At 41.5% G+C, this 25,625-nt stretch overlaps 1 protein-coding gene across 1 annotated transcript in view; it reads left to right on the forward strand.

Moving 5' to 3' along the window:
* LOC126215118 (5'-3' exoribonuclease 1) overlaps nt 1–25,625 on the forward strand; it is a 185,714-nt gene that overhangs the window by 131,739 nt on the left and 28,350 nt on the right. Inside the window, exons 25-29 of the mRNA XM_049941772.1 lie at nt 3,288–3,532; nt 13,355–13,444; nt 13,533–13,601; nt 19,427–19,549; nt 22,666–22,744. Of these exons, the coding sequence (XP_049797729.1) occupies nt 3,288–3,532; nt 13,355–13,444; nt 13,533–13,601; nt 19,427–19,549; nt 22,666–22,744 (606 nt within the window). The remainder of the gene's footprint in view (nt 1–3,287; nt 3,533–13,354; nt 13,445–13,532; nt 13,602–19,426; nt 19,550–22,665; nt 22,745–25,625) is intronic.

The following is a 25,625-nucleotide window of genomic DNA, read 5'->3' on the forward strand; positions in this document are numbered from 1 at the left end:
GAAGGGCCTCCTCACGTCAGCCCCTTGTTTGACTACTTTTGATCCCCATAAGCCATTGGTCCTGGCTACAGATGCTTCGCAGTATGGGGTGGGGGCAGTCCTGGCCCATTGCAACGCAGATGGTTCCGAGCAACCACTGGCGTTTGCGTCGAAAACGCTTAGTCCCGCGCAGGCCCGTTACTCCCAGGTGGGAAAAGAGGCTTTGGCCATTGTCTACGCTGTTACCAAGTTTCACTCTTTCTTGTATGGCACGAAGTTTCAGTTAATCACTGACCATAAGCCGTTAATATCGTTATTTGGCCCCGCCTCTCAGATTCCGGATAGGGCGGCCCACAGACTACAGTGCTGGGCCTTGTTCCTCTCTAAGTACCATTATGACATTCATTTTCGCCCTACAGGACAGCATGCCAACGCCGACGCTCTTTCCCGTCTTCCGGTGTGCCTGGATCCTACGTTCGATCGAGAGGAGATTATGTGTTTTCATTTGGATGTGGCGTCCCGCCAAGCGGTTGATGGCTTCCCGATCACTAGTTCTCGAGTCGCCAGGGAAACGGCAGCTGACCCGGTTCTCCGGCAAGTAGTTCGCCTCATTCAGCAGGGGTGGTCATCCCCCCCTCCGGGCCAGGCCTCGGACCCTCTTCGTAATTATTTTCTTCTACGAGACCGCCTCTCGGTCTTGGAAGGAGTTCTCCTTCTGGCTACCGATGATACAGCTCCTCGCGTGGTTGTTCCTGCAAGTTTACGAAGGGAGGTCCTCACGTTATTACATGCGGGGCACTGGGATGTTTCCCGTACTAAAACCTTGGCTCACAGACGTGTGTACTGGCCCGGTATTGACAGAGAAATTGAGCACTTGATGGCCGCCTGTTCCCAGTGTGCGAGCCAACAAGCATCTCCCAGGGCAGCGTTCTCTTCATGGCCGCCGGCAACCCAAGCATGGGAACGTGTTCACATCGATTTTGCAGGCCCGTTTCTCAATGGCTTGTGGCTCATTGTCATTGATGCTTATTCCCGCTTCCCATATGTGGTTCGCTGCTCCTGAACCACTTCAGAAGTTGCCATCCAGGCACTAGCAAAAATCTTTTCTGAGGAAGGTCTGCCAATCACCCTGGTCTCGGACAATGGACCGCAGTTTATTTCGCAGACCTTCCAGGATTTTTGTAGGCGCTTTGGTATTCGGCACGTTTGCTCTCCCCCCTTCCATCCACAATCGAATGGGGAAGCCGAGCGCATGGTGCGCACATTTAAGAGGCAGATAAAAAAGTATGTGCACGAATTTCCTGCGGAGGAAGCATTGACGTTTTTCTTGACGGCATACCGGACCACACCAATGGGAGAACGCAGCCCCGCAGAGCTCCTCCATGGGCGTCAACCTAGGACTCTGCTGCATCTCCTCCGGCCTGGTCCTTGCCAGTCTTCACAAAACGGAGTACCTGGTTTTCCACTGGGTATGTCGGTCTGGGCCCGTGGGTTTGGTCGCAATCCACGTTGGATACCGGCGGTGGTCCTGCGCCGAAATGGCCGCCGGCTCTATACCTTGCAGGCGGGGGACCGGGTGGTACGTCGTCACCAAAATCAGCTATGTCCACGTTCGGGCACCCACCCTCCGACCTCTCGGACACCGGCTTCCCCATTGCCGGCACCTGTGTTGGTTTCACAAGGGACGTTACCTCCTCTCCCCGCTGTGACTCTGCCGCACTGCGATGGTTCTCAGCCTTGGCAGCCTCCAGTAGCTCCAGCACCGGCATCGCCATCGTTCGAGATGCCCCAGCGAGAGCCGGCCCCCCTAGCAGGCCCGGTTTCTCAGGAGGCTGGTTCACCTGTGGTCGTCCCTTCCCCTTCATCCCCGCCACTGGGTCTTGCCCCTCCCGAGGTGGAACAGGATCCGGAGTTCGACAGCTTGTCGCCCGTTCTGTCGCAGGCTCCGGTTGTGGGACGACGGGGGCCTCTTTGTGTGGGTCGCTTCCAGCTGTATTCGAAGGTTCCGGCTCGAGGGTTGGCAGATCCCCTCGACTCCGGCCTCCCAATGGATGTGGGGGTCATCGCTCCTGCCCGACGCTCCACCTTCCGATGCAGTGGATCACAGTGGCTTCACCCCCCGAAGGAGGAGGAGTGCAGTAGCCACCAGAAAGATCGCGGGAGGCGCACATTGGCACGGCGCGTCACGGACGGTAGTTGCCGCAAGTACAGTCCCGTCCACCAGAGGGCACGCAAGAATTTGGACGCGAACTCTGCCGGCATAACAACAACAACAACAACAACAACAACTCTGGCAGCACGGGCGGAGCCCAGTCAGTTAACATCGGGCATGCCTAGGACACAGTCCCGGTCTACGCTAAGTGAAGTGCGACGTAAACGTGAACAGTGTTACTACAGTGCTGACATGTCGAAGCTGCAGACTGTAAAAAGAAAGGTTGCAGGTTCATGTCCATCTCCATTTACTTCCCTTTTCTTTTCCTTTTTTTTTTTTCTCCTAAAACATTCTGAGACATTATTACTAATTTAATAGGAGTATTATCTGCAATAGTCAATGTTATTTATTATAAATAATGTATTTGCTGCAACTCTTATTGCATAGGCCAAAGACGGGACTGTTTCCTCAGTTGCCAGAAATCTTAACATGACTGCCAGTCTATGTCAGAAAGCAAACATAAGTTACACATGGGAAGCTTTTGTTATTATGAGACTGTGTAAAAGATATACATCTATCTTGGTTTTACGGAATGCCTCATGTTGATGTAACTACTGAATATCTCAACCAGAGTACATTAAAGAAAATAAGTCCATTTCATTAATAGAAAAATGTAGAACAACCTTTAACGTTGCTCAGAACATTATGGGATAATGCATGCATGCTTCTCCAAGGAGCGACGGTCATCAGCGCACATGCAGCTAGCTAGCTAGCTAGCTACCAGGTACTCGGCACAGCTCAGTTTGTGGAGGCTTAGTGTTTAGTTCTGTTACTTGCGACAAACAGAAAAAGCAACAAAACGCCATATGTTTTTAGTTACAAGAAAGAATGACATTCATACTTTATAAACACAACAAATAATTATAAAATACTTAACACATACATTGGCTTGGCAGCTGAAGAAAAAACAGTGTCACAAATGGATTTGTGACACTACATAGCATGCACATGGACGTGTGTGTGTGTGTGTGTGTGTGTGTGTGTGTGTTTTCATTCTTGAGAGAGACTGAACATAGCTAAGTACAAATTGTATAGATAACTATCCAATTGTGGCATATTACAAGCTATAGTGCATAATGCCTCGCTTGATCCCCAGGACCAAACCTGCCAGTGGCACCACCAGTACACACATTCACACCCCCCTGGAAGAAGGCAGCAGCCCCCGTGTCAGTGTCTCCGCTACGGCAGCAGCCGAATCCGCAGCAGGGCTCGGCGTTTGTCAGCTGGACGGCCGGCAGGGGCGTCACATCCCCACAGCGGCCAGCACACAGCCAATCCCAGGTGCAGCCTCCGCACCAGTTCCCGCCTGCGGTGGCGTTTGTGCAGGGACCTCCTCTGGTGGTAAGCTGCACCTTCGTCTACATCTGTGTCCATCGTCACCAATGTCATCGTCATCATGATGTTTCTCTCTCACAATGTACATTGTATCATTGAACCTGTGTATTAGGTTGTAGAGTTATCTGTTGTTCTTCTTTCCATCAAATTTCCATTTTCTTCTGCGAGGCCATGTATATGAGGGCAGTCTGAAAAGTTCTCAGCCTGATAGTGGAAACAATAATTTATGCTTTCAAGGAAGTCTTATTTTTCCACGTAATCTCCTCCAGTATCAATACATTTCATACATTAGGTGTTCCATTGTCATTACCCTATCTCTGTAGTGTTCCTCCAGAAGGGCTGCAAGGTAGCCACCTAAAGTCACAGTGGCATATCTGTTGGACAAAATGCCGACTGGGGAAGAATTTTTTTTTTTTTTTTTTTTTTTTTTTTTTTTTTTTTTTTTTTGAGAATAGATGGACATCTGAGGGAGCCAAATATGGGGAATAGGGTGGATGTTCCAGCACATCATAGAGCAAATCGCTCGATTTCCCCATTGCCAAGACACTATTGTGGGCAGGTGCATTGTCCTCATGGAAGATGTTGTTTTCTCTTCTTTAAGTGGGGTCTGTTTTCATGAATGCTTGTTTCCAGTTTTGTTAGAAGTTGAGAGTAGTATTCTCCAGTGGTGGCTTTATATTTTTCAAGATAGCCAATCAACAAAATTCCTTTCGCATCTCAAAATGACGACACCGTGATCTTTCCTGCTGATGGCATCTCCTTGCCTTCTTTGGAGCTGCAGAACCAGAGTCCATACACTCCACAGACTGCTGTTTGGATTCAGGAGTGTAGTGGAGAGTCCGTGTTTCATCTGCTGTCACATATCAATACAAAAAGTTACTTTTGTTTCTCTTAAAATGCACTGAGCGGTTTTTGGGAAGTGTCATGCGAATACATTTGTGATCCACAGTGAACACAAGGCACCTACCTTGTCCAAAGTTATCTCATGTTCAATTCCTACTGCAAGATATGACCAACATGTTCCTTTGATATATCTAGAGCATTGCAATTCCACGCTTCTTTATACACCCATATCCAAGAATCGTGCAATGCACTCTATCAGTGGTTACAGATGGCTCATCTTGGGTGCTTTTGCAGCCACATTTTAAACTCGGCTGCCCATTTCTGCAGGGTGGAAGCTGAAGATGAAGAACAGTAATACACTTTTACAAGATGCAAAAGAATTTCAATTGGTCTTAAGCTTTCTTTTACAAAATTTAATCACTGAACTCTTCATGAAATAACCGCAAAAATCTATGTGAGATGTATGACAAACATTCCCCTTAGGACAGTGTGGCAAAATTTGGCATAATGGACTATGACAGTAGACGACAACACAAATGCTAATAGCACGTCATCGTCTGGAGTGCCTACACTGGGTAGGTGACCATATCTGTTGAACCCTAGATGACTGGAAAACTGTGGTCTGGTCAGATGAGGCCCGATTTCATGTGGCAAGAGTTGATGTTAGGTTTAGAATGTGGCGCAGACCTCACAAAACTATGGACCCGAGCTGTCAACAAGGCACTGTACAAGCTGGTGGTGACTCCATAATGGTGGGGGACTGTGTGCACATGGAATGGGCTGGGTCCTCTGGCCCAGCTGAACCAGTCATTGACTGGAAAGAGGTATGTTTGGTTACTAGGAAATAATTTGCAGCCATTCATGGATTTCATGTTCCCAAACATATCATCGGGCCACAGTTGTTCATTATTCATTTGAAGAATAATCTGGAGAATTTGAGCAAATGTTTTGGCCACGCATATCGCCCAACATGAATCCCATCAAACATGTATGGGCCATAATTGTGAGGTCAGTTCGTGCACAAAATTCTGCACTGGCAACAGTTTCACAATTATGGATGTCTAGAGAGGCAGTATGGCTCAATATTTCTGCTGGGGACTTCTAACGACTTATTGAGTCCATGCTGTGTTGAGTTCCTGCACTTCGCCAGGCAAAAGGAGGTCATACATGGTATTAGGAGGTATCCCTTGACTTTAGTCACCTTATGTAATCCTAGGAATGAAAAATGTTCAACTTCACTGTTTATTGTGTGTTGCAGTTAAACAGTGACATGTTTTGTGTAATGCAAGTGCTGATGTTATTCTCCGTGTTTTTGCTAAATCTCACTGGCCTGCAATCATTTCCCACAATATTGGGTTGTAAATTTACTTACCTGTCCGAATGGGTGCCTTATAAGGCTTCCTCTTCTTCTGAAGTTCAGTTGTCAGTTGCTAGGGGATTTGAGTAATTTTTAAATGTCTTTACACAACCCCACCAAAGTAGCTTTTCACTTTTATGCATAATTATTACAAGTCGCAATTTGATCATATTCAGCTTTTGTATAGCATACTTCATAGTTATATCATAACAAAACAGTAAATCGTGTCGACTTAGAGTTCAACAAGATATAGGAAGTGGCAATAATACATTGGCGAGAAACAGGTACGTGCTTTAGTCTATAGTCACACTCTTATTGTGTGACTGCTGGTTTTGGTACCGTGTACCATCATCAGACAATCGTATGATCAAAACCTCACAGTAATAATAGTTAAAATATGCTTTTGAGAAACAGTTACAAAATATTTTCCTCTTTGATAAGTAACATTTGTTAAACAGTACAGTCTGAAAATATAGACGTGCTCTCTTCAAACTCGCTGTCTCTAAACTAAAAGTCAGTATTACAGTATGAATGAAAAAACAGGTGACACTGGTGTGATGTTATATAATATTTATTATTTTATAAACCAGTTTTTGGATTTTATCCACTCATCAGGTACAAAGATAAATATGAGCAACTGTGAAATTTTTATGAGATCAAAGATTTTAAAGTAGTGCAACTCAGTTGATTTCCAGAGATGACAGTTGTTAATATATGATTAAGGACTATGAACTTTGTGGATTATTTCACTAAAAATGTAACTCAGTATATTGAGGTTAGATAAAATATGTGGCACATTAAATAATTAACTATGTGACAAATGAAAACAATTGTTCAAAGAGGAAAAATAAGCTGAAAAATATATAGTAAAATTAGGTGACGTGTTCCTAGGAGTTGACTGAACAAGACAATCTTGCACATACAGTGCATTTAAAATTGGGTGCAAATCTTGACATGTGGCACACTGAAGGCGATATGGTGCCACTGCCGAGGTAACACCAAAGGCAAGCCACCAGCAGCTCATTTGGTAAAGCATCCCTGTTAACACGACATAGATAAACGGTACCATGTGTTGTCACGCATTAGATGCATGACACTCGCCAGCTGTCATTGTGAAGTGGTATTTTTTACTGTTGAAGTGTTCTGTGATCATCAGGATTTGTGAATGAGTGCAGTGCACCATGTCTCAGCATGAGATTCAAAATAAAAGTTGTCATCCAAGAACATGCTTACCAGCTGATAAATAATATTTTGTTGCAAAATATTCCTCTGAATTTGACAAAAGTAGTGAACAATGCACCATAAAACTATGTTGTGATGGATAAAGCTCCAACAGTGCGCTGGAGAAAAGCGATATTTTGATCTAGGTGCAAAAAAGTGTTCCATGGAATAAAGTTGAACCTAGCATGTGTAAGATGGAGTTAACGGAACTTGTGCTGTACAAGTTAAGAACTCCGTGCTACCAGTTGACAATGTAGCTAATGCTAAAGAGCATAGTTAAATCGGGCTTCCTCCATATCTCATTCATATCCAATTGAGAGTATATGGTCTCAGGTAAAAGTAATGTGGCAAAAAACAAGAAGAAGATTATGCTCAGTGAGACTGAAATACTGACAAAAGAAGCCATTGCAAATGACGCCATAGGACTGTTTTCGAGTTGTCAGCCATATCGAGACAGTAGTTCAGGAGAAGTGGATTCATGAATGACTGAGAAGTTTTGAGTAATACATAACTTCTCTTGTTTCCATGTTAAAAACTGCTTCTTGTACCAAAACATGGCAGATTTATGAATACTCATCTCACTAACCTACTAATGCAGTTGAAATTGCAATAGAATACTGAAACAGTGTATTATTAAACTAGCAACTGAGAACAAGACCAGTCCATATTTTATGAAGAAGCTCATTCCCCAGTGTAACAATAAACATGCAATTTCTTCACTTATATTCTCTTAGAATCCACAGCAATTATTGTTTCACAAGCTGTCGGCAGCTCTTACAAATAGCGTTACTTCATTGGAGGGGGGGGGGGGGGGGGGAGCTATAGTTGCTGGAATATCTTGGTAGGCATGGAAGTTTTGTGTATTAATCAAATGGCAAAATACTCCCCTCTTTGCATGTTATCATTTGCCAAAATCTTGTTTTGATATCTCAAGTCCTTTATAAAGTGTGAGGAATTTATGAGTATTTCATTCTGGCATTTTTGCTGGTCTTCTTTTTCTTGAGATTGGAGGCAGACAGTGATATCATTCCATGTTTAAAAATAATTTAATATGTTATCTACATTTCATGTGCAGCAGCATATGACATAACACGCGCAAAACGCAAATTCATAGCGACCCCTATTTTTCATAGCAAACTTTAAGAATTTCATGCAGTAGTTTACCTAATTTGGAAAATTAAAATAACTATGACCATTAACAAAATGATGGATGGTTCATCATGAAGTTGATGAATGAAGCTATAACATGTGCAAAATTCTTAATTTTTTATCAGATAGAGCGCACTTAACACGTGCTGGCAACTACACTTCCTTTCGCTCTCTATTTACCAAACTGTCAAAAGTTGCAACTTATTTTAAATGCACTATAAAAGGTCCAGAATTACAAACAGGTGCGATGTAACAAGCAAGATTAAAAATTTAAATGACACAACTGTAATTATTCAAAGCAAAATTTTAACAGGTCAAGTGAAACTACAGTAATGGAAATAAAGAAAATAAATGGAGTATGTACCTAGGGTAATTGATAATGTGGTCTGAATGGGATTACTAGCTAGTAAGGGAACTGTGTCCGATCATTCAGTTCCAAGCTGGGCAAATGGACATAAGTTTATTGATTTCCATTGTTTCAAGGTAGATAATCTTCCTACCTTTATGAATATAGATGTGATGTAAGATTCCCCCCCCCCCTCCCACACACACACACACACACACACACACACACACACACACACACACACACACACAACACCACCACCACCACCACCACCACCACCACCACAAAAAAGAGGAGGGAGTCAAAATGTAAGCGGACGTATGGTGAAACACAAAGGGTGAAGCTATCCCCACTATAATAAAATGTTAAAGGCAGAATAACTCGTTTAAATTGCTATGTTTCATCTAACATTTGTATATGATGCATGCCGCTATAAAACATGACCTGACCGTGTACCATTTGTATCTTCTAATCAAGTACATGTTGTACCAGGTGCTTATAGTTAAAGTGCTGCTACCCATAGAGACCCAGTGTGGGCTGTAATTATCATACGGCAGTGAAACTTAGTAGATATTCTAATGCGTTAATGCAGAACTGGTTTATACTGGCAAAAGGTTAGTTCCAGTTTGGCCACCATTTGCGAATCTGGCACTGTACATCATCTTGTTTTGCCAATGTCTTCAATGTTCGTATTGAACAAATTATGTAAGTAGCTATTAATAATAAAGTGAACACTGTGCCTTTCTCACTTGTTTTACCTTTTCTGCCCACTATTTGGAATGATCTCAAATGGAATGATCAGATTACACAAGTAATGGGCAAGGCGAACTCTGGATTGCAGTTTATTGGTAGAATCCTGAAGCGATGCAGTCCTTCAACAAAGGAAATTGCTTACAATACATTAGTTCGTCCAGTCTTAGAGTATTGTTCATCTGTATGAGACCCTTACCAGTTGGGTCTCATTCAAGAGATTGAAAAGGTCCAAAGAAGAGCGACAAGATTCGTGGCTGGTACATTTAGCCATTACGAGAGCGTTACAAATCTCATAGAAAGTTTGAAGTGGGATACACTTGGAGATAGACAACGCGCTAAATGGGAGGATGTAGAGCATATATTATTACCACCAACTTTCAAATCGCACAATGATCACCATTCAAAGATAAGAGAAATTAGAACTCATACGGAGATGTTCAGTCAGTCGTTTTTCCCTTGTGCGATCCGTGAGTGGAACCTGGGGGGAGAGGGGGGGGGGGGATTGTGCACTCCGCCACACACCACTTGTTGGCTAGCAGAGTATATATGTAGATGTAGATGCCATTTCTAATCCATTACATATGCAACCATTTCAGTGCCTCTTTCTTCCATTTATAGGGCCAGATGGTATGTAATGGTGACCAAAATTGGAAGGTGTTTTTTTAACAGAGTAAATCGGTTCTGCATTAATGCATTAGAATATCTACCCAGTTTCTTTGCCATACGATAATTACAGCCTACTCTGGACTTCAAGTAGCTGCAATTTAATGAAAACCACCTGGTACATAATAATAGCATTATTTACTGAAAATCAAAATTATTTATGTTGGAAAGATATCAGCATCCATAGGGAATACAAATACGAATAATGGTACAGTGTGGCTTCATATTATTCCGTAACTGATCTTTGGCTGTATTTCCAGTTTCCTGTTCATCTCAGCAGTGTCCACGTGTACAATGGAGTTCTCTGCAGCACAACATTGTGCTTCCCCCACACCATGTTGCAATTTACCTGCCATTATGGCTGTGATAACCACTCCTTGTATGCTGTGTAAAGTTGTGAGGCATTATACTGACGGGCCTTAGCATTAGGAGAAAACCCCCCCTAAGACCACAGCACCAATATATACAACTGAGTCATGATGAGAATGTTCTACTCTTAACTTAAGAGCTAAGTCTGATAGCACTGTACAGCTGTAAGTAAAGTGACCTTATCACTATGTACTGTGATTTTGTGATGGCCTGTTGATGGCAAGTAGTATAAAAGGCAGTAGTTGTTAGATGTAATAAAAGTCTGGCTATGGACTAAAGCAAAATTTCTTTCTGATTGTGTCTGTCATGGTTCCAGCTGACAGTATGTTGGGAATATGTAATACATTGACCATGTTCAGTAATTGTGACTGGGTGCTGTGATAGTTCGGAGCCGATGGGTGTTAAACAGTTGACTGTACATAGTGCTGATAGATATGGAACTTTGTGCCACTGAAGCCTAGCAGCAATTACATACATTTGACTTTGCTCTGTCCTGGCTTAGTGTAGACTCAATCTAGCACTATTCACAGAACCTACTTAAAGATGCTTGTAATAATGTTATACAAATTCTTTGAATATGAACTTTTTACAATTTAAATAGCAACACAAAAGACAGGAGGAGAAGAGTTTACGTATACACATTAGGCAGTGAAGTTTTTCTTTAGTTAAATCTCTTCAAAATAGCACAGGTAGCAGAAATTTTGGACATGCCCCTTTATCCTCAGGATTTAGCCAAACCTGGCAAGAATTTTCTGCTGATTCATATTTTCAAACCAAAATATTTCATTAAATAATGTGGTAGTCTAGTAAAATTATACATTAAAATTGTATATTTTTGAAATTAGAAAAATCTGGACTACAGTACTGTGATATTAGATTTTTGAAGGTTTTAAATTTTGAGGTTCGAACATCATAGAATTCTTACATTAATAGTAATGTTGAATAGTGGCATTGACATAATTTTCTTAAAAGATGTGATGTTTGTTAGAATGGATAAAATGAGAGGGCTTACAAATAAGGTGTGTCGGTAATAATTTGAGTGCTTGTGGATTTTATGAATCATAAATTTCAAATATTTTATTGAATGAAATGCAACTATTCATTCCATGTTTACTGTTATTATCAGTGACCTGCAAATTATATACTGAATAGTAAATTTTGAAAATTTTGGCTTAAAAAAGAATTTGGATGTTTCATATGTACTCTGTTTAGGAATTGTGTGTGAAAAGGAGAACAGAAACAGAAAATAATATTCATGTTAGGAGTGGTATTACCACAAGTGGAGGTATTGTATGTTGCTAAGTTTCAAGGTGCTTACATACTGCCCTGTATGAAGACAGAACTATTGTGTCTCACAGTGCTCTTCAGTTTGTACTTGTGTAGTATTGGCAACACTTGTCATTTTCAAGTCGATTGCTACACACTTTTGTAACTGGCACTTCTTATAATGAAAAGTCTTGTGCAAAGCACTTGTTAATGAACACTGCTTACAATTACTCCCCACCACCCACGCACCCCTAGAAAGTGTTTTTGGATGTTACTCCCACTTTCTCAGGTGTGTCTTTTGATGGCGGAGTAATGAGATCGAGAAACACAGTGTCCAGTGACTACAATGGCAGTAACTCACAGTTGGATTCTGTAAATTCATAAAAATACCTAGGTTTAACAATTTGTGGGAATATGAAGTGGAACAATCCTGTAGGATTAATCATAAGTAAAGCAGGTGTCAGACTTCAGTTCATTTGCACGGTACACAAAAAAATGCAGCTACATACGAGACTAGCGAAAATGCAGTTTACATCAGAGACTGTTTACAAATTACTTGCCCATCCTAGAATATTGCTCAGTTGTGTCGGCATCATACCAGATAGATTTAACATGCAATATAGAATGTACCAAATCAGTCAAAGAGAAATGTTAAGGTGGTGGTTTTAATCCTTCAGATGTTCTACATAGCCTCTCGCCACTTGTGTGTAACACACAGAACATTCATACAGCCATATGACACTGTCATAAAAGTTCTTCTTTAGCGTGCTGTTCAATTTGCTCATCACATTCCCTCAAGTGTCAGATATGTCGTCGAACCGTCGCCCTGTCGTGAGTTTCTGCACGTTCCCACTTTGTGGTAGGTTCGTATTGGTAACTGAAAGTCTCGTCACTCGTGGCAATTTTTCCCAGAGAAGATTTGTTCACATTATGCGTTTCAACTAAGTAGCTGCAGGTGTCCATGTGTCATTGTTTTTGTTTGGAAGTCCAGGTGTGTGGTACAAACTTTCCAGACACTTTTCTATTCTTTTAAAACACTCATGAGAATGCGTTGGATACTTGATTTAGAGATGTTCAGTTCGGTGCTCCATTGCAATTTATGACACGATAAAGTTGACAGGCTATGTTCACACATCTGCTACTTAATGCTGCCTGCGCACCACTAACTGGTGAAATGCATACGTGTTGTTTCCAGTTGTTAGTTCAAGCTGCCCCTGTAATTACTGCACTGACATCACTTGTATGCCAGGAATAAAATAAGCTTGTAACTTTTTGGATGAACTGCATGTACGAAGAAGGGCAGCACAAATGGTGACAGGTTTATTTGATCCACAGAAAGCGTCAGTAATTGTGAAAAACATGGCCTGGCAGTTGCTTCAGGATAAATGGCAGTTATTCCATAAAGGCTTACTTACAGGGTTCCAAGAAAAGCAGTATTAAGTGAGGAATGTGGGGATATACTATAGTTCCCTATGTATTATTCCTGTAATGACCAAAAAAAAATGAGATTAAACTAATTACAGCGCACACAGAGGCATTTAAACAGTCACTCTTCTCACACTCCATATGTGAGTGGAACACGAGGAAACCCTAATATGTTATACTGGGAGAAGTACCCTCTGCCATACACTTCACAGTGGTTTGCAAAATATAGATGTAGATATAAATATTGCAGTATGGGAAGATGCACTTGAGAATTAGACCCATTTCCCAACTGTTTTGTCCTTTGATCAAATGCAAATTGCAACTAGCAACAGGAAAATCTTGTAACAAAATTGTACGTTATCCTTTTTGTGTTCTTTCAAGCTTCGTACAAAATTATTTTTTGCATTTCTCTCACTTGGTTTCCTTTACTCTGTAGAGTGCTGCAAGCAAAAACCCACCACAAGCAGCCGTTCTCCAGGAGAATACAGCAGGTGCCGAGTTCCGTGCTCTATGGAACAACTTGCAGGTGAGTTTATGTAGTGTTAGGTGACAGATATAAAACTTTGCTTGTGACCAGAGAATGTGCTTAGAAATGTTGTTATTCCTGTTTCCAGAAGCTTCCAGCCAACAACAGTGTGGTGCCTAAGAAACCTGACGGGAAACTGGTGCCTAAATCTGCAGAGGTACGTACATTAAACACTAGATCCTCCTGGGAACAGTTTTATGTTGGTTGCAATGTATGTTACCTAAACGTCTTTTGGGATTCTTTGCACATACTTTTATGTTGGTGTATGTACACAAAACAATATTAAACTGCTAAAATTGGTTAGATTTCCCAACATGTTTTATAATGTACCATAAGTAATGGAACACTGAGGTTCATCTGTGAAGGATGCTGCATATAAGACACTAGTGTGACCTACTCTAAAGTTCTGCCCGAGGTTTTTGGGGTCCACACCAGATGGGATTAAAAGAAGACATCGTAGAATTTCAGAGGCAGGCTGCTAGTTTTGTTACCAGTAGGTGTGAACAACATACAAGTGTTACAGAAGTGCTTTGGAAACTCAAACAGGAATCCCTGGAGGGAAGAGGACTTTCTTTTTGTGGAACACTAATGAGAAAATTTAGAGAACCACTCATCTGAACATGACTGCAGAATGATCCTATTGCCGCCAACATACATTTTGTTTAAGGACCACAAAGTTAAGATACAAGAAATTAGGACTCATACAGAGGCATATAGACAATTGTTTTTTCGCTCAATTTATCTGCAAGTGGAACAGGAAATGAAACAACTAGTAGTGGAAATGTGATCCGCTGATCCGCTACACAACATACGGTGCCTTGCAGAGTATGTATGTAGATGTAATGTAAAAAACATATGAATCCTACTCTGGGGTGAGTGATATTGTCAACAGTGGACAAAAGCTGAAACATTTCTTATCTGGTTTATTTGTTGTTCTGGAGTTGAATACCTAATCAAATAAGTTGTCATTGGCTTAACTGCAGCTTTGTCCATAAAAGTATTTTCTTTCATGTACACTCATTTTCTAACAATTTTGTACATGTGTAATTGTTTTTTATGTTTTTATAAAAAATTGCACATGCTCTAACAAAACTACCTACTTGCTAACACCAAAATACATTCCAGAAGTAACCACAATGGTAAGGATGCTTGCAAGTTATTACAATCAGTACTTCATATTGACAAGATAAGAGCCGATAGTTTTTGTGTGCCGTTGAAAAGAAATGTATGGTGATGATCTGTGAACCTCTCTTAATATGAGCATGATTCAAAAAGTAATGGGACAAGTCCTTTGCTAGAAAAGATTTGTTCAGGAGACTAAAGATACACACAGAATTGTAAGGCACTGGTATTAATTACTTTTCCATGTAGCCACTACATTTGTCTAAGCTGAAATCAAAAGATGTCAGGAACTGTACATACATTACATACAGTGGAAATGGTCACATTGCTGATAAGGAAGGAAATTAAGAATGAGATTTTCACTCTGCAGCGGAGTGTGCGCTGATATGAAACTTCCTGGCACATTAAAACTGTGTGCCGGACCAAGACTCGAACTCGGGACCTTTGCCTTTCGCGGGCAAGTGCTCTACCAACTGAGCTACCCAAGCACGACTGACGCCCTGTCCTCACAGCTTTATTTCTGCCAGTATCTCGTTTCCTACCTTCCAAACTTTACAGAAGCTCTCCTGCGAATCTTGCAGAACTAGCACTCCTGAAAGAAAGGATATTGCGGAGACATGGCTTAGCCACAGCCTGGGGGATGTTTCCAGAATGAGATTTTCACTCTGCAGTGGAGTGTGTGCTGATATGAGATACTGGCAGAAGTAAAGCTGTGAGGATGGGACGTGAGTCGTGCTTGGGTAGCTCAGTTGGTAGAGCACTTGCCCGCGAAAGGCAAAGGTCCCGAGTTCGAGTCTCGGTCCGGCACACAGTTTTAATCTGCCAGGAAGTTTCAAGGATTTAAGGATTGTAATCTTAATGATAGTGGTGTCGCTAGAAGTGTATTCCTCGCACGTCTCTGGAAGTATTAGGTAAAGAGCTGGCCATGGCCTTACTGAAGGAATCATTATAGCGTTCACGTGACTAAGAGAGAGTAGTTATAAAATTCAAAGTAGTAATTAATAGGGGCACAACTGAAACACCTATATTGATTTATTGACATACACTCACAATGTAATGCCTTTTACAGAAAAATCTTACACCTGAGATTGGGAGCACATAATGCTAATGTCTGACTATTTCTCGGAGCTCAGTACCTCACTTGCCATGAGGGAATTTGGACCCAGTTTTTCAGGAAGGGAAAAGGAGATGCATGAAAGCAAGGACATGTTGTTGAAGTTGACTGCATGTGTGTAGTGATAAATGTTAAAGGCAGTGAACAGTGTACTTTTATTATTTACTGATGGAAGTAAAGCTGTGAGGATGGGTCATGAGTAATGCTTGTGTAGTCCAGTCAGTAGCATTTGCTCGCAAAAGGCAAGTGTCCCAAGTTAGTCTCGGTCTGCCACAAAACTGTAATCTGCACGTGCTCTGCTGCAGAGTGACATTTTCATTCTGGAAGATAACCTGATCCAACTGTGTATAAACATGAGAGCAATGTTGTTACGTATAACAGATGAGGAGTGTATTTATTAAGGCACTGGCCTCAGGTTCAGGAGGATAGAAGCTCATGTTGTGTCCAGCTATCCTGATTTAAGTTTTCCTAAATCATTTCAGGCAAATATCAGGTGGATGCCTTCAGCAGGCCACAGCTGACTATCTTTTCTGTCATCATTAAACACTTATGCACAGTGTGTGCTATAGTTAATAAAGAAAATTGACATTGGTGAATGTACAATATAATAGAAGCAAAACCATGTTAGTAGACTTAGCTCAGTATACGAGTCGTTTGCAAGTTAATTGCAAATTTGTGGTTGCAAGTCACCACTGAGTTCAGTATTAAGTATTGTCCTAATCAGTAGAAATGTACGAGGTGCATTCAAGTTCTAAGGCCTCCGATTTTTTTTCTCCGGACTGGAAAGAGATAGAAACATGTGCATTGTTTTAAAATGAGGCCGCGTTCATTGTCAATACGTCCCAGAGATGGCAGCACCGTACGGCAGATGGAATTTTACCGCCAGTGGCGAGAATGAGAACTGTTTTAAATACTTAAAATGGCGACGTTTTCCTTACTTGAACAGCGGGCAATCATTAGTTTTCTGAATTTGCGTGGTGTGAAACCAATTGAAATTTTTCGACAGTTGAAGGAGACATGTGGTGATGGAGTTATGGATGTGTCGAAAGTGCGTTCGTGGGTGCAACAGTTTAACGAAGGCAGAACATCGTGTTACAACAAACCAAAACCACCTCGGGCTCGCACAAGCCGGTCTGACAACATGATCGAGAAAGTGGAGAGAATTGTTTTGGGGGCTCACCGAATGACTGTTGAACAGATCGCCTCCAGAGTTGGCATTTCTGTGGGTTCTGTGCACACAATCCTGCATGACGACCTGAAAATGCGAAAAGCGTCATCCAGGTGGGTCCCACGAATGCTGACGGACGACCACATGGCTGCCCGTGTGGCATGTTGCCAAGCAATGTTGACGCGCAACGACAGCACGAATGGGACTTTCTTTTCGTCAGTTGTGACAATGGATGAGACGCGGATGCCATTTTTCAATCCAGAAACAAAGCACCAGTCAGCTTAATGGAAGCACACAGATTCACCGCCACCAAAAAAATTTCGGGTAACCGCCAGTGCTGAAAAAATGATGGTGTCCATGTTCTGGGACAGCGAGGGCGTAATCCTTACCCATTGCGTTCCAAAGGGCACTACGGTAACAGGTGCATCCTACGAAAATGTTTTGAAGAACAAATTCCTTCTGCACTGCAACAGAAATGTCCGGGAAGGGCTGCGCGTGTGATGTTTCACCAAGACAACGCACCCGCACATCGAGCTAACGTTACGCAACAGTTTCTTCGTGATAACAACTTTGAAGTGATTCCTCATGCCCCCTACTCACCTGACCTGGCTCCTAGTGACTTTTGGGTTTTTCCAACAATGAAAGACACTCTCCATGGCCGCACATTCACCAGCTGTGCTGCTATTGCCTCAGCAATTTTCCAGTGGTCAAAACAGACTCCTAAAGAAGCCTTCGCTGCTGCCATGGAATCATGGCGTCAGCGTTGTAAAAAATGTGTACGTCTGCAGGGCAATTACGTCGAGAAGTAACGCCAGTTTCATCGATTTTGGGTGAGTAGTTAATTAGAAAAAAAATCGGAGGCCTTAGAACTTGAATGCAGCTCGTATTGAAATGCAAACTTTTCAGTTGAGCTTCCATCTAATTTGGCTCAAATTTGACATGAACCCGTATGCTGTTTATTAGTCAATACATGAGCAACATTTCTCATTCAGAAAGTAGTTAGGGGTTCTGGGTGATCATCTTATTGTGCTACACATTCTTCTGAGAAAACTTGATGAACGTGGCTGTCTTCAGTTTTTGTGGCAGGACCTTCTAGGATTGCTCAAGAATGTTACTCTTGCACAACAGTAGGGAATGTGGTAGTTTTGTGTTGCGGCAGCAGCACATTTTATTGCCGATGCAAGACATCTAACTTGCCAGTATGATCAGAGACAGATAGGTCAAGCAGGGTGTGCACCTTGCCCTTCAAGATCAGGCTGTTACAATTGTAGATCAAAGACGTTTTCCGGAACGATTCATGCTCACATTGTCAAGTCCAAATCAGTTGCTACATCCAAACCATAAAAAGAAAGAATGTGTTAAAAATAAGTACAGCGGAGTTCTGGTGCGGTTCTGACAGCCAATGAAATTAAAAATTGAACGACTGTAGTTGTGAGCCAATTACATGTATACACTCTGGGGGAGGGGGAGGGACTACACACCATGAAGGAATTTATCCATGAATGGGATGGGATGGAAATCAGTAGATGTGATGTATATATACAGACAAACAAATGATTACAGTTTCAGAAAAAATGGATGATTTCTTCAAGAGAAAGAGCTTCACAACAAACAATAGGTAAGCCAATAATGTATTGATCATCCTGTGTCCCTTACACAAGCAGTTGAGTTACTGTGTGTGACATTAATTGATAGAATTGTTGGATGTCATCTTGAGGGATATGGTGCCAAATTCTGTCCAATTGACATGTTAGTTCACGAAAATCCTGAGCAGGTTTAAGAGCGACGGTTGTAATGCTTCAAGCATTCTGAATTGGGAAGAGATCCAACGACATTGCTGTCCAGTGTAGGGTTTGGCAAGTATGATGACAAACAGTAGAAACTCATCATTTGCGGGCAGGCATTGTCTTGATGAAATGTAAGCCTAGGATGGCTCCCCATGAAGGGCAACAGAACAGGGCATAGAATATCATCGTTGTGCTGTAGCAGTGCTGTGGATAACGGCCAAAGGTGTTCTGCTCTGGAAAAAATGGCACTCCAGACCTACACTCCCAGTTGTTGAGCCGTATGGCAAGCGACAGTCGGGTTGGTATCTCACAGCTGTTGGTGGCATCTCCAGATACATCTTTGCCCTGGAATCTCATTGACTGGAGTAGAACTCTGTTTGGTGATGAGTCCCACTTCAAACTGAGCCTCGATGGCCAGTGGAGGTGTAATGGATGGTGACTTCATTAAAAAGTTCACATTTGTACAAACTCGGCCAATATTTCATCCTGAAGTCAGGGCAACTTGTAACCACATTCCCAATTATGGTGTCAACAGCTCATACCGATGTTTACTGGAAAGTTTTTGTTTCTATTGCCAGTTTTTACTAATAATTATTGTGTATCTTATGTACTCATTTGTTTGTATATGTGAATTATACTTTTCCTTGTATTTGGTCGACACGTTGTGTATATCGTAAAGTGTTCCTCAAATAAATAAGTTACTAATATACTATCAGAATAGTTGTTGAAGTGTGTGTATAATGTGGAGGTGGAAGGTGACTATGGTTTTATGCTATGTGTATGTTCTGAAGGTGGAAGACCAGGGGACAGAGCTGTTGAAGAAAGTGCTCAGAATCGTGCCAGATAGCCCTGACGGTGCAGCAGCCAAAGAGAAACGCAAGACGGGTGCTGCATCTGTGACTGCTGAGACACAGGTGACGAACAGTGATACTCTAGAATAAATGCCAGCCCTTACTAGGATAAGAATTGTCACCTTACATTTGGGTAAAAACGGTAATATACAGATACAAGAACAGATAGAGATTAAAAAGGTGATAGAGGTGTGTGCAAAGTTTGTTGCAAAGATTGTTTTGCATTACCCATAGTCCATGTTTTGCTTTCATACAAGGCTGTGCTACAGACATACACTCTCAGAAATGTCTTCCTAAGGTTAAGGTCAATGACTGAGAACACTAGACCTCATGTAGAAAGGAATGCCCCTTCTTGTGCACTGGTCTGCTTCTTACATCTTTCATTGCTTCATCTGTCATGCATTATTTGGCTTCCAAGGTGGTGGAATTTCTTCATTTTATCTACTACCTGATCCCCAATTTTGATGTTAAATTTATCAATAATCTGATTTCTGCTATAGTCCTCACTACTTTTATATTGCTTTCATTTACTCTTATACGTATTCTTTGCCGCTAGATTGTTCATTGTATTTAACAGATCCTTGTAATTCTTCCTCAGTTTCACTGAAAATAGCAGTGTTATGACTGGATCTCAATGTTGATGTTGTTTCCCTCAATTTTAATCCCACTCCTAAACGTTTCTTTTATTTTGTTTGATAATTGTACAGGTTGGACAGTAGGGGGCGAAAGTCTACAATCTTGTCTTACACCCTTTTTAATTCAGGCACTTGTCTTTTTGTTTTCGTTTTTGTTATTCCTTCTTGGTTATTCTGTATATTGTTTATTAATGGAATGCAGCAATATTATGAGAAGGGAAGTTGCTACTCGTGATATAGCGGAGATGCTGAGTCACCGGTAGTCACAACAAAAAGACTCTCACAATTATAGCTTTCAGCCATTTAAGTCTTCATCTATTGTTGACAAAGGCTTTAATGACCAAAAGCTATAATTGTGAGAGTCTTTTTGTTGTGCCTATCTGCGACTCAGCATCTCCGTTAATGTGGTGAGTAGCAACTTTAATTCTCATAATATTGTTGCATTCCATCCTGGATTTTCCATTGTTTGATTATTGTTTATAAATGGTCATTCCTGATAGCATATGTCTATTTTCTGAAAATTTCAAACATCTGTCACCATTTTATGTTGCTAAATGCTTTTCCTAAGTTGAAACATTTAGTGAAAGTGTTTTGATTTTTCTTAGATCTTGCCTCCATTACCATGTGCACTGTCAGAACTGCCTCTCTAGTGTATTTATGTTTGCTAAAACCAAATGGATCATCATCTACAAGATTCTCAGTTGTCTTTATACTGTTCTTGTCAGTAACATGGTCACCTTAGATGGCAAGCTAATTGTGCCACATGTCTTGCATTCCCTATCTCCAGGATAATATGTATGATGTTTTTCCAAATCCCAATGGAATGTCTCTAGTTTCATAAACTCTACACTCTACACAGGCAGTATACCAATTAGGTTCCTTTCAAGTATACTGATGCAGTAGTTCCGTACTTAGCAACCATATACAACCGCTCTCTTGGCAAAAGATCTGTACCCAAAGACAGGAAAGTTGCGCAGGTAGTAGGACTAATCTACTAAATTACAGGCCCATATCATTAACGTCGATATGTAGCAGGATTTTGGAATGTATATCGTGTTCGAAAAATTATTAATTACCTCAAGGAGAAAGGTCTATTGACACATAGTCAACATGGATTTAGAAAACATCGTTCTTGTAAAACACAACTAGCTCTTTACTCACATGAAGTGTTGAGTGTTACTGACAAGGGATTTCAAATTGATTCTGTGTTTCTACATTTCCTGAAGGGTTTGGATACTGTAACACCCAAGTGACTTGTAGTGAAGTTGTGTGCTTATGGAATATTGTCTCAATTGTGTGACTCGATTTGTGATTTCCTTTCAGAGAGGTCATAGTTCATAGTGACTGATGGAAAGTCATCGAATAAAACAGAAGTGATTTCTGGCATTCCCCAAGGTAGTGTTATAGGCCCTTTGCTGTCTTATCTATATAAATGATTTATAGCAGCCATCTTAGGTTGTTTGCAGATGATGCTGCCATTTATCATCTAGGTTGTCAGAAGATCAACACACATGCAAAACAATTTAGGAATGCTAGGTGTATGGTGCGAAAATTGGCAGTCGACCTAAATAATGGAAAGTGTGAGGTCATCCACGAGTGTTAAAAGGAATCCATCAAACATTGGGTACATGATAAATCGTTCATGTCTAAAGGCCACAAATTCTTCTAAATATGTAGAAACTACAATTTGAACAACTTAAATGGGAAACAACACATAGGAAATGGCGGGGAACGCAAATTGAAGACTGTGTTATATTGGCAGGACACTTTAGAAATGTAACAGATCTACTAAAGGCACTGCCTACACTGCACTTGTCCATCCTCTTTTGGATTACTGCTGTGTGGTCTGGGATCCTTCCCCGATAGGATTAATGGAGTACATCAAGAAAGTCAAAGAAGAGCAGCGTGCTTTGTATTATCGTGAAATAGGGGAGAGCGTGTCGCTGACATGATACAGGATTTGGGGTGAACATAATTAAAACAAAGGCGTTTTTTGAAGCGGCGGAATCGTCTCATAAATTCCAGTCACCACCTTTCTCCTCTGAAGGCAGAAATATTTTGTTGATGCTGACTTACATAGGGTGAACTGATCATCATAATAAAATAAGGAAATCAGAGCACACTTGGAAAGATATAGGTGTCGGTTTTTTCTGCGCACTGTTAGAGGTTGGGATAATAGAGAATTATTGTGAAGGTGGTTCGATGAACTGTCTGCCAGCTATTTAAGTGTGATTTGCAGAGTATCCATGTAGATTTAGTGGTAGATGTTGATACAGTAAGCAGGTTCAAATGAATGCAGAAATGAAGAGGCATCCTTAAGATAGACTAGTGTAGAGAACTGTATCAATCCAGTCTGTGGGTTGAAGACCACAGCTGCAACTCCTTCCTTACATTATTACTCCTTTCACATTGTGTAAATTCTCCTGCACCCTGATACTGTAATAATTCTGTTCTGCTTACTTCCATAGTTGCCCATTAAGTGTAGAATGACTCTTTCACTTTTTAACACATTCATCATTTAAGTTTTTTTTGTTTGTTTTACAGACTTCACCAGCCAAGAGCATTCAGAAACCTACAACAGAGAGCAGCTGCATGAAACTTCTGCACATGTTCCAGGCCAGAGGTAAGCTTTACAGGAGATACAATCAAACAAAATAACCACTTCTAAAGAGAGGGATATGTGTGTGTGTGTGTGTGTGTGTGTGTGTGTGTGTGTGTGTGTGTGTGTGTGTGTGTGTGTGTGTGTGTCACTCATCCATACCTGTAGTCATGCAGCTAGCCTGTGGATTAATTACTACTATCTGACATTGCTAATTTTTAGTCCAAATTTGCAATAAATCCAGGTATTATTTTAAGGAAGAGATGATTATCAGGAGTGATTAAAAGACACAAATACTCTGAAAATAGTTTCTGCATTTATTTCCAATTCAGCGCACAAAGGAACTCTCCTGGATGGATGTAGTTATTCCATATGCCACATGCAAAGACAACAGGGGTGGGTTGCCAAAAGTTAGAAAGGTGGAGTAATATTGCAGGAGTGAGTGCTGAATAATAGAGATAGGAGCAGATGCACGTTACTGGAATGTTAGAGACAGATGAAAAAAGGCCGTGTGTCCTGAATGAGATGCTAAATACAGCAGAGTGTAATTGAGAAATCTCTCTACAGGCAGATGCTGGAGGCAGCCATGTGCTCTGTTTCTATACCTCCTGGCTGCACTGCATCTCACAAAGAATACCACATGGCAATCGGATTTTTGTAATTCTTTACATGAGGTCTATTTAAAAAGTGTCCGACTTCTCTCTCTCTCTCTCTCTCTCTCTCTCTCTCTCTCTCCCCCTTTCCCTCTCCCTCCCTCTTTCCCCCTCCCCCCACTCTCCTCATCCTCCTCCTTCTTTTTCTTCTTCGCATGAGCTGACTTGAATCTTCATGCAGTGTGTGAATTTTTTCCCGCCAGTCAATAGTGTCAGTTGCTGGCAAGCAGTTGAGTGAGGCAGTGTGTAGTGCTCGTGTTGGGTTTTCATTGCAATTGAAATGGCAGACTGACTGGAGTGGTGCTACTGCATCAGATTTTGCCAGCAACTGTGTAACAGCGAGGTGGGAATTCAGATGGATTTCTGCTGTAGTGATGCAGGATCATCATGTGACTGTCAGAGAAATTTTGGAAGAGGAGGGCATCAGCACTTATTTGGCACATTCCATTGTGACAGAAGATTTGGCCACGAAGAGAATGTCGGCAAAATTTGTGCCAAAGTTGTTGACGGCGGAGCATAAGCAACTTCATGTTGAAGTCTCACAGGACGTGCTGAAGTCCACAAACAGTGACCCTGATTTCATGAAACCGTAATCGCTGGTGACAAGTCCTGGGTGTACAGGTATGATCCGGAAACCAAGTCCCAGTCATCACAGTGTAAGCATTGCTTCTCACCGAGACCAAACAAGGCCCGCCAAGTGACCAGCAATGTCAAAGTGATGCTGACTGCTTTCTTTGAGTCCTGTGGTGTGGTACACCACGGGTATCCACCCCAGGGTCAATCACCAAAGAGTACTACCAAGATGTCCTCCATCACCTATGTGATGCTGTGCAGTACGAGAGACTGTGGTCAACAGAAAATTAATGCCTCTATCACGACAGCTTGCATAAGTATCAGGCAAGGTGAACTCTAGATTGTGGTTTATTGGTAGAATCCTGAAGCGATGTCAACAAAGGAAATTGCTTACAATACATTAATTCGTCCAGTACTGTTTGTCTGTGTGGGACTATTACCAGTTGGGTCTCATTCAAGAGATTGAATAGGTCCAAAGAAGAGCAGCAAGATTCGTGACTGGTACATTTAGCCATTTCGAGAGCATTACAAATGTCATAGAAAGTTTGAAATGGGATACACTTGCAGATAGACGATGCGCTAAACGGAAGGGGCTGCTCACTAAATTCTGAAATCGAATCTTCATCGAGGATGTAGAGCATATATTATTACCACCAACTTTCAAATCACGCAATGATCACCATTCAAAGATAAGGGAAATTAGAGCTCGTACTGAGGCGTTCAGACAGTCTCCCCCCCCCCTCCTCCCCGCCTGTGCAATGTGCGAGTGGAACAGAGGGGGTGGGGGGGAATATGATTTTTGCACGAATTGTGCCCTCCGCCACATGCCGCTTGGTGGCTAGTGGAGTATATAAGTAGATGTAGACAATGCTCCAGAACTTTCCTTGCACGTAATACATACTTTATTGGGGAAAAATCAGATACCTGTGCTTCAACAGGCTCTTTGCTCTTCTGATTTGGCCCCCTGCAATTCCTGGTGTTCCTCAAACTCGGGAGGCCATTGAAAGAGACGCAATTTCAAACAAGAGAGGACATTATGGCAGCAACAACAGCCAACCTAAACTCCATTCAGAAAGAGGCTTTTTCGGCACTGCTGGGAGAAGTTTGTGGAGTCTGAATGGAACTGTGATTGTGTGTCCAACACTCTAGGTAAGCCAGCTTTTATTTCCCTGCCCAAGGTCATATACTTTGTAACAGACCTTTTTATTATGGTATGTGAAGTTGGGGATCCATTATGTATCCCCGAAGCAGTTTCAAGCGAGTCTCGAAAATTCTCGAGAAAATATACTTTCCTTGCTTGCAGTGTGGGTGGTCCGGGTTTGATTCCCAGCTGATTCAAATTTTTAAACAAAGGTACATGCTCTTATAAGCATGTCTATGAAACATAAAATCAATTAATTTATATATTTTTTAATTCAAATAATCTTTATTGACCATCATTTATTAAAAGTCAGTAAGTAATAATTTATATTTGGTATGAAAAGTGGAATTTTGTGTGTGATATGTAATTATTAATAAGAAGATGCGCATTTTTCATGAAAAGTGAATTAGATTTGTTTTAATCAATGTGTATTTGGTGAATATCATATTCAAATGATGTAGGTGTTCAAAATGAGTAGAAAAAAATGAGAAAGGTAATGACTGAAACAAGACTCGAACCAGTGATCCAGTAATTCCTG

This window comes from Schistocerca nitens, chromosome 12 (assembly GCF_023898315.1).
Source record: "Schistocerca nitens isolate TAMUIC-IGC-003100 chromosome 12, iqSchNite1.1, whole genome shotgun sequence".
NCBI lineage: Eukaryota > Metazoa > Arthropoda > Insecta > Orthoptera > Acrididae > Schistocerca > Schistocerca nitens.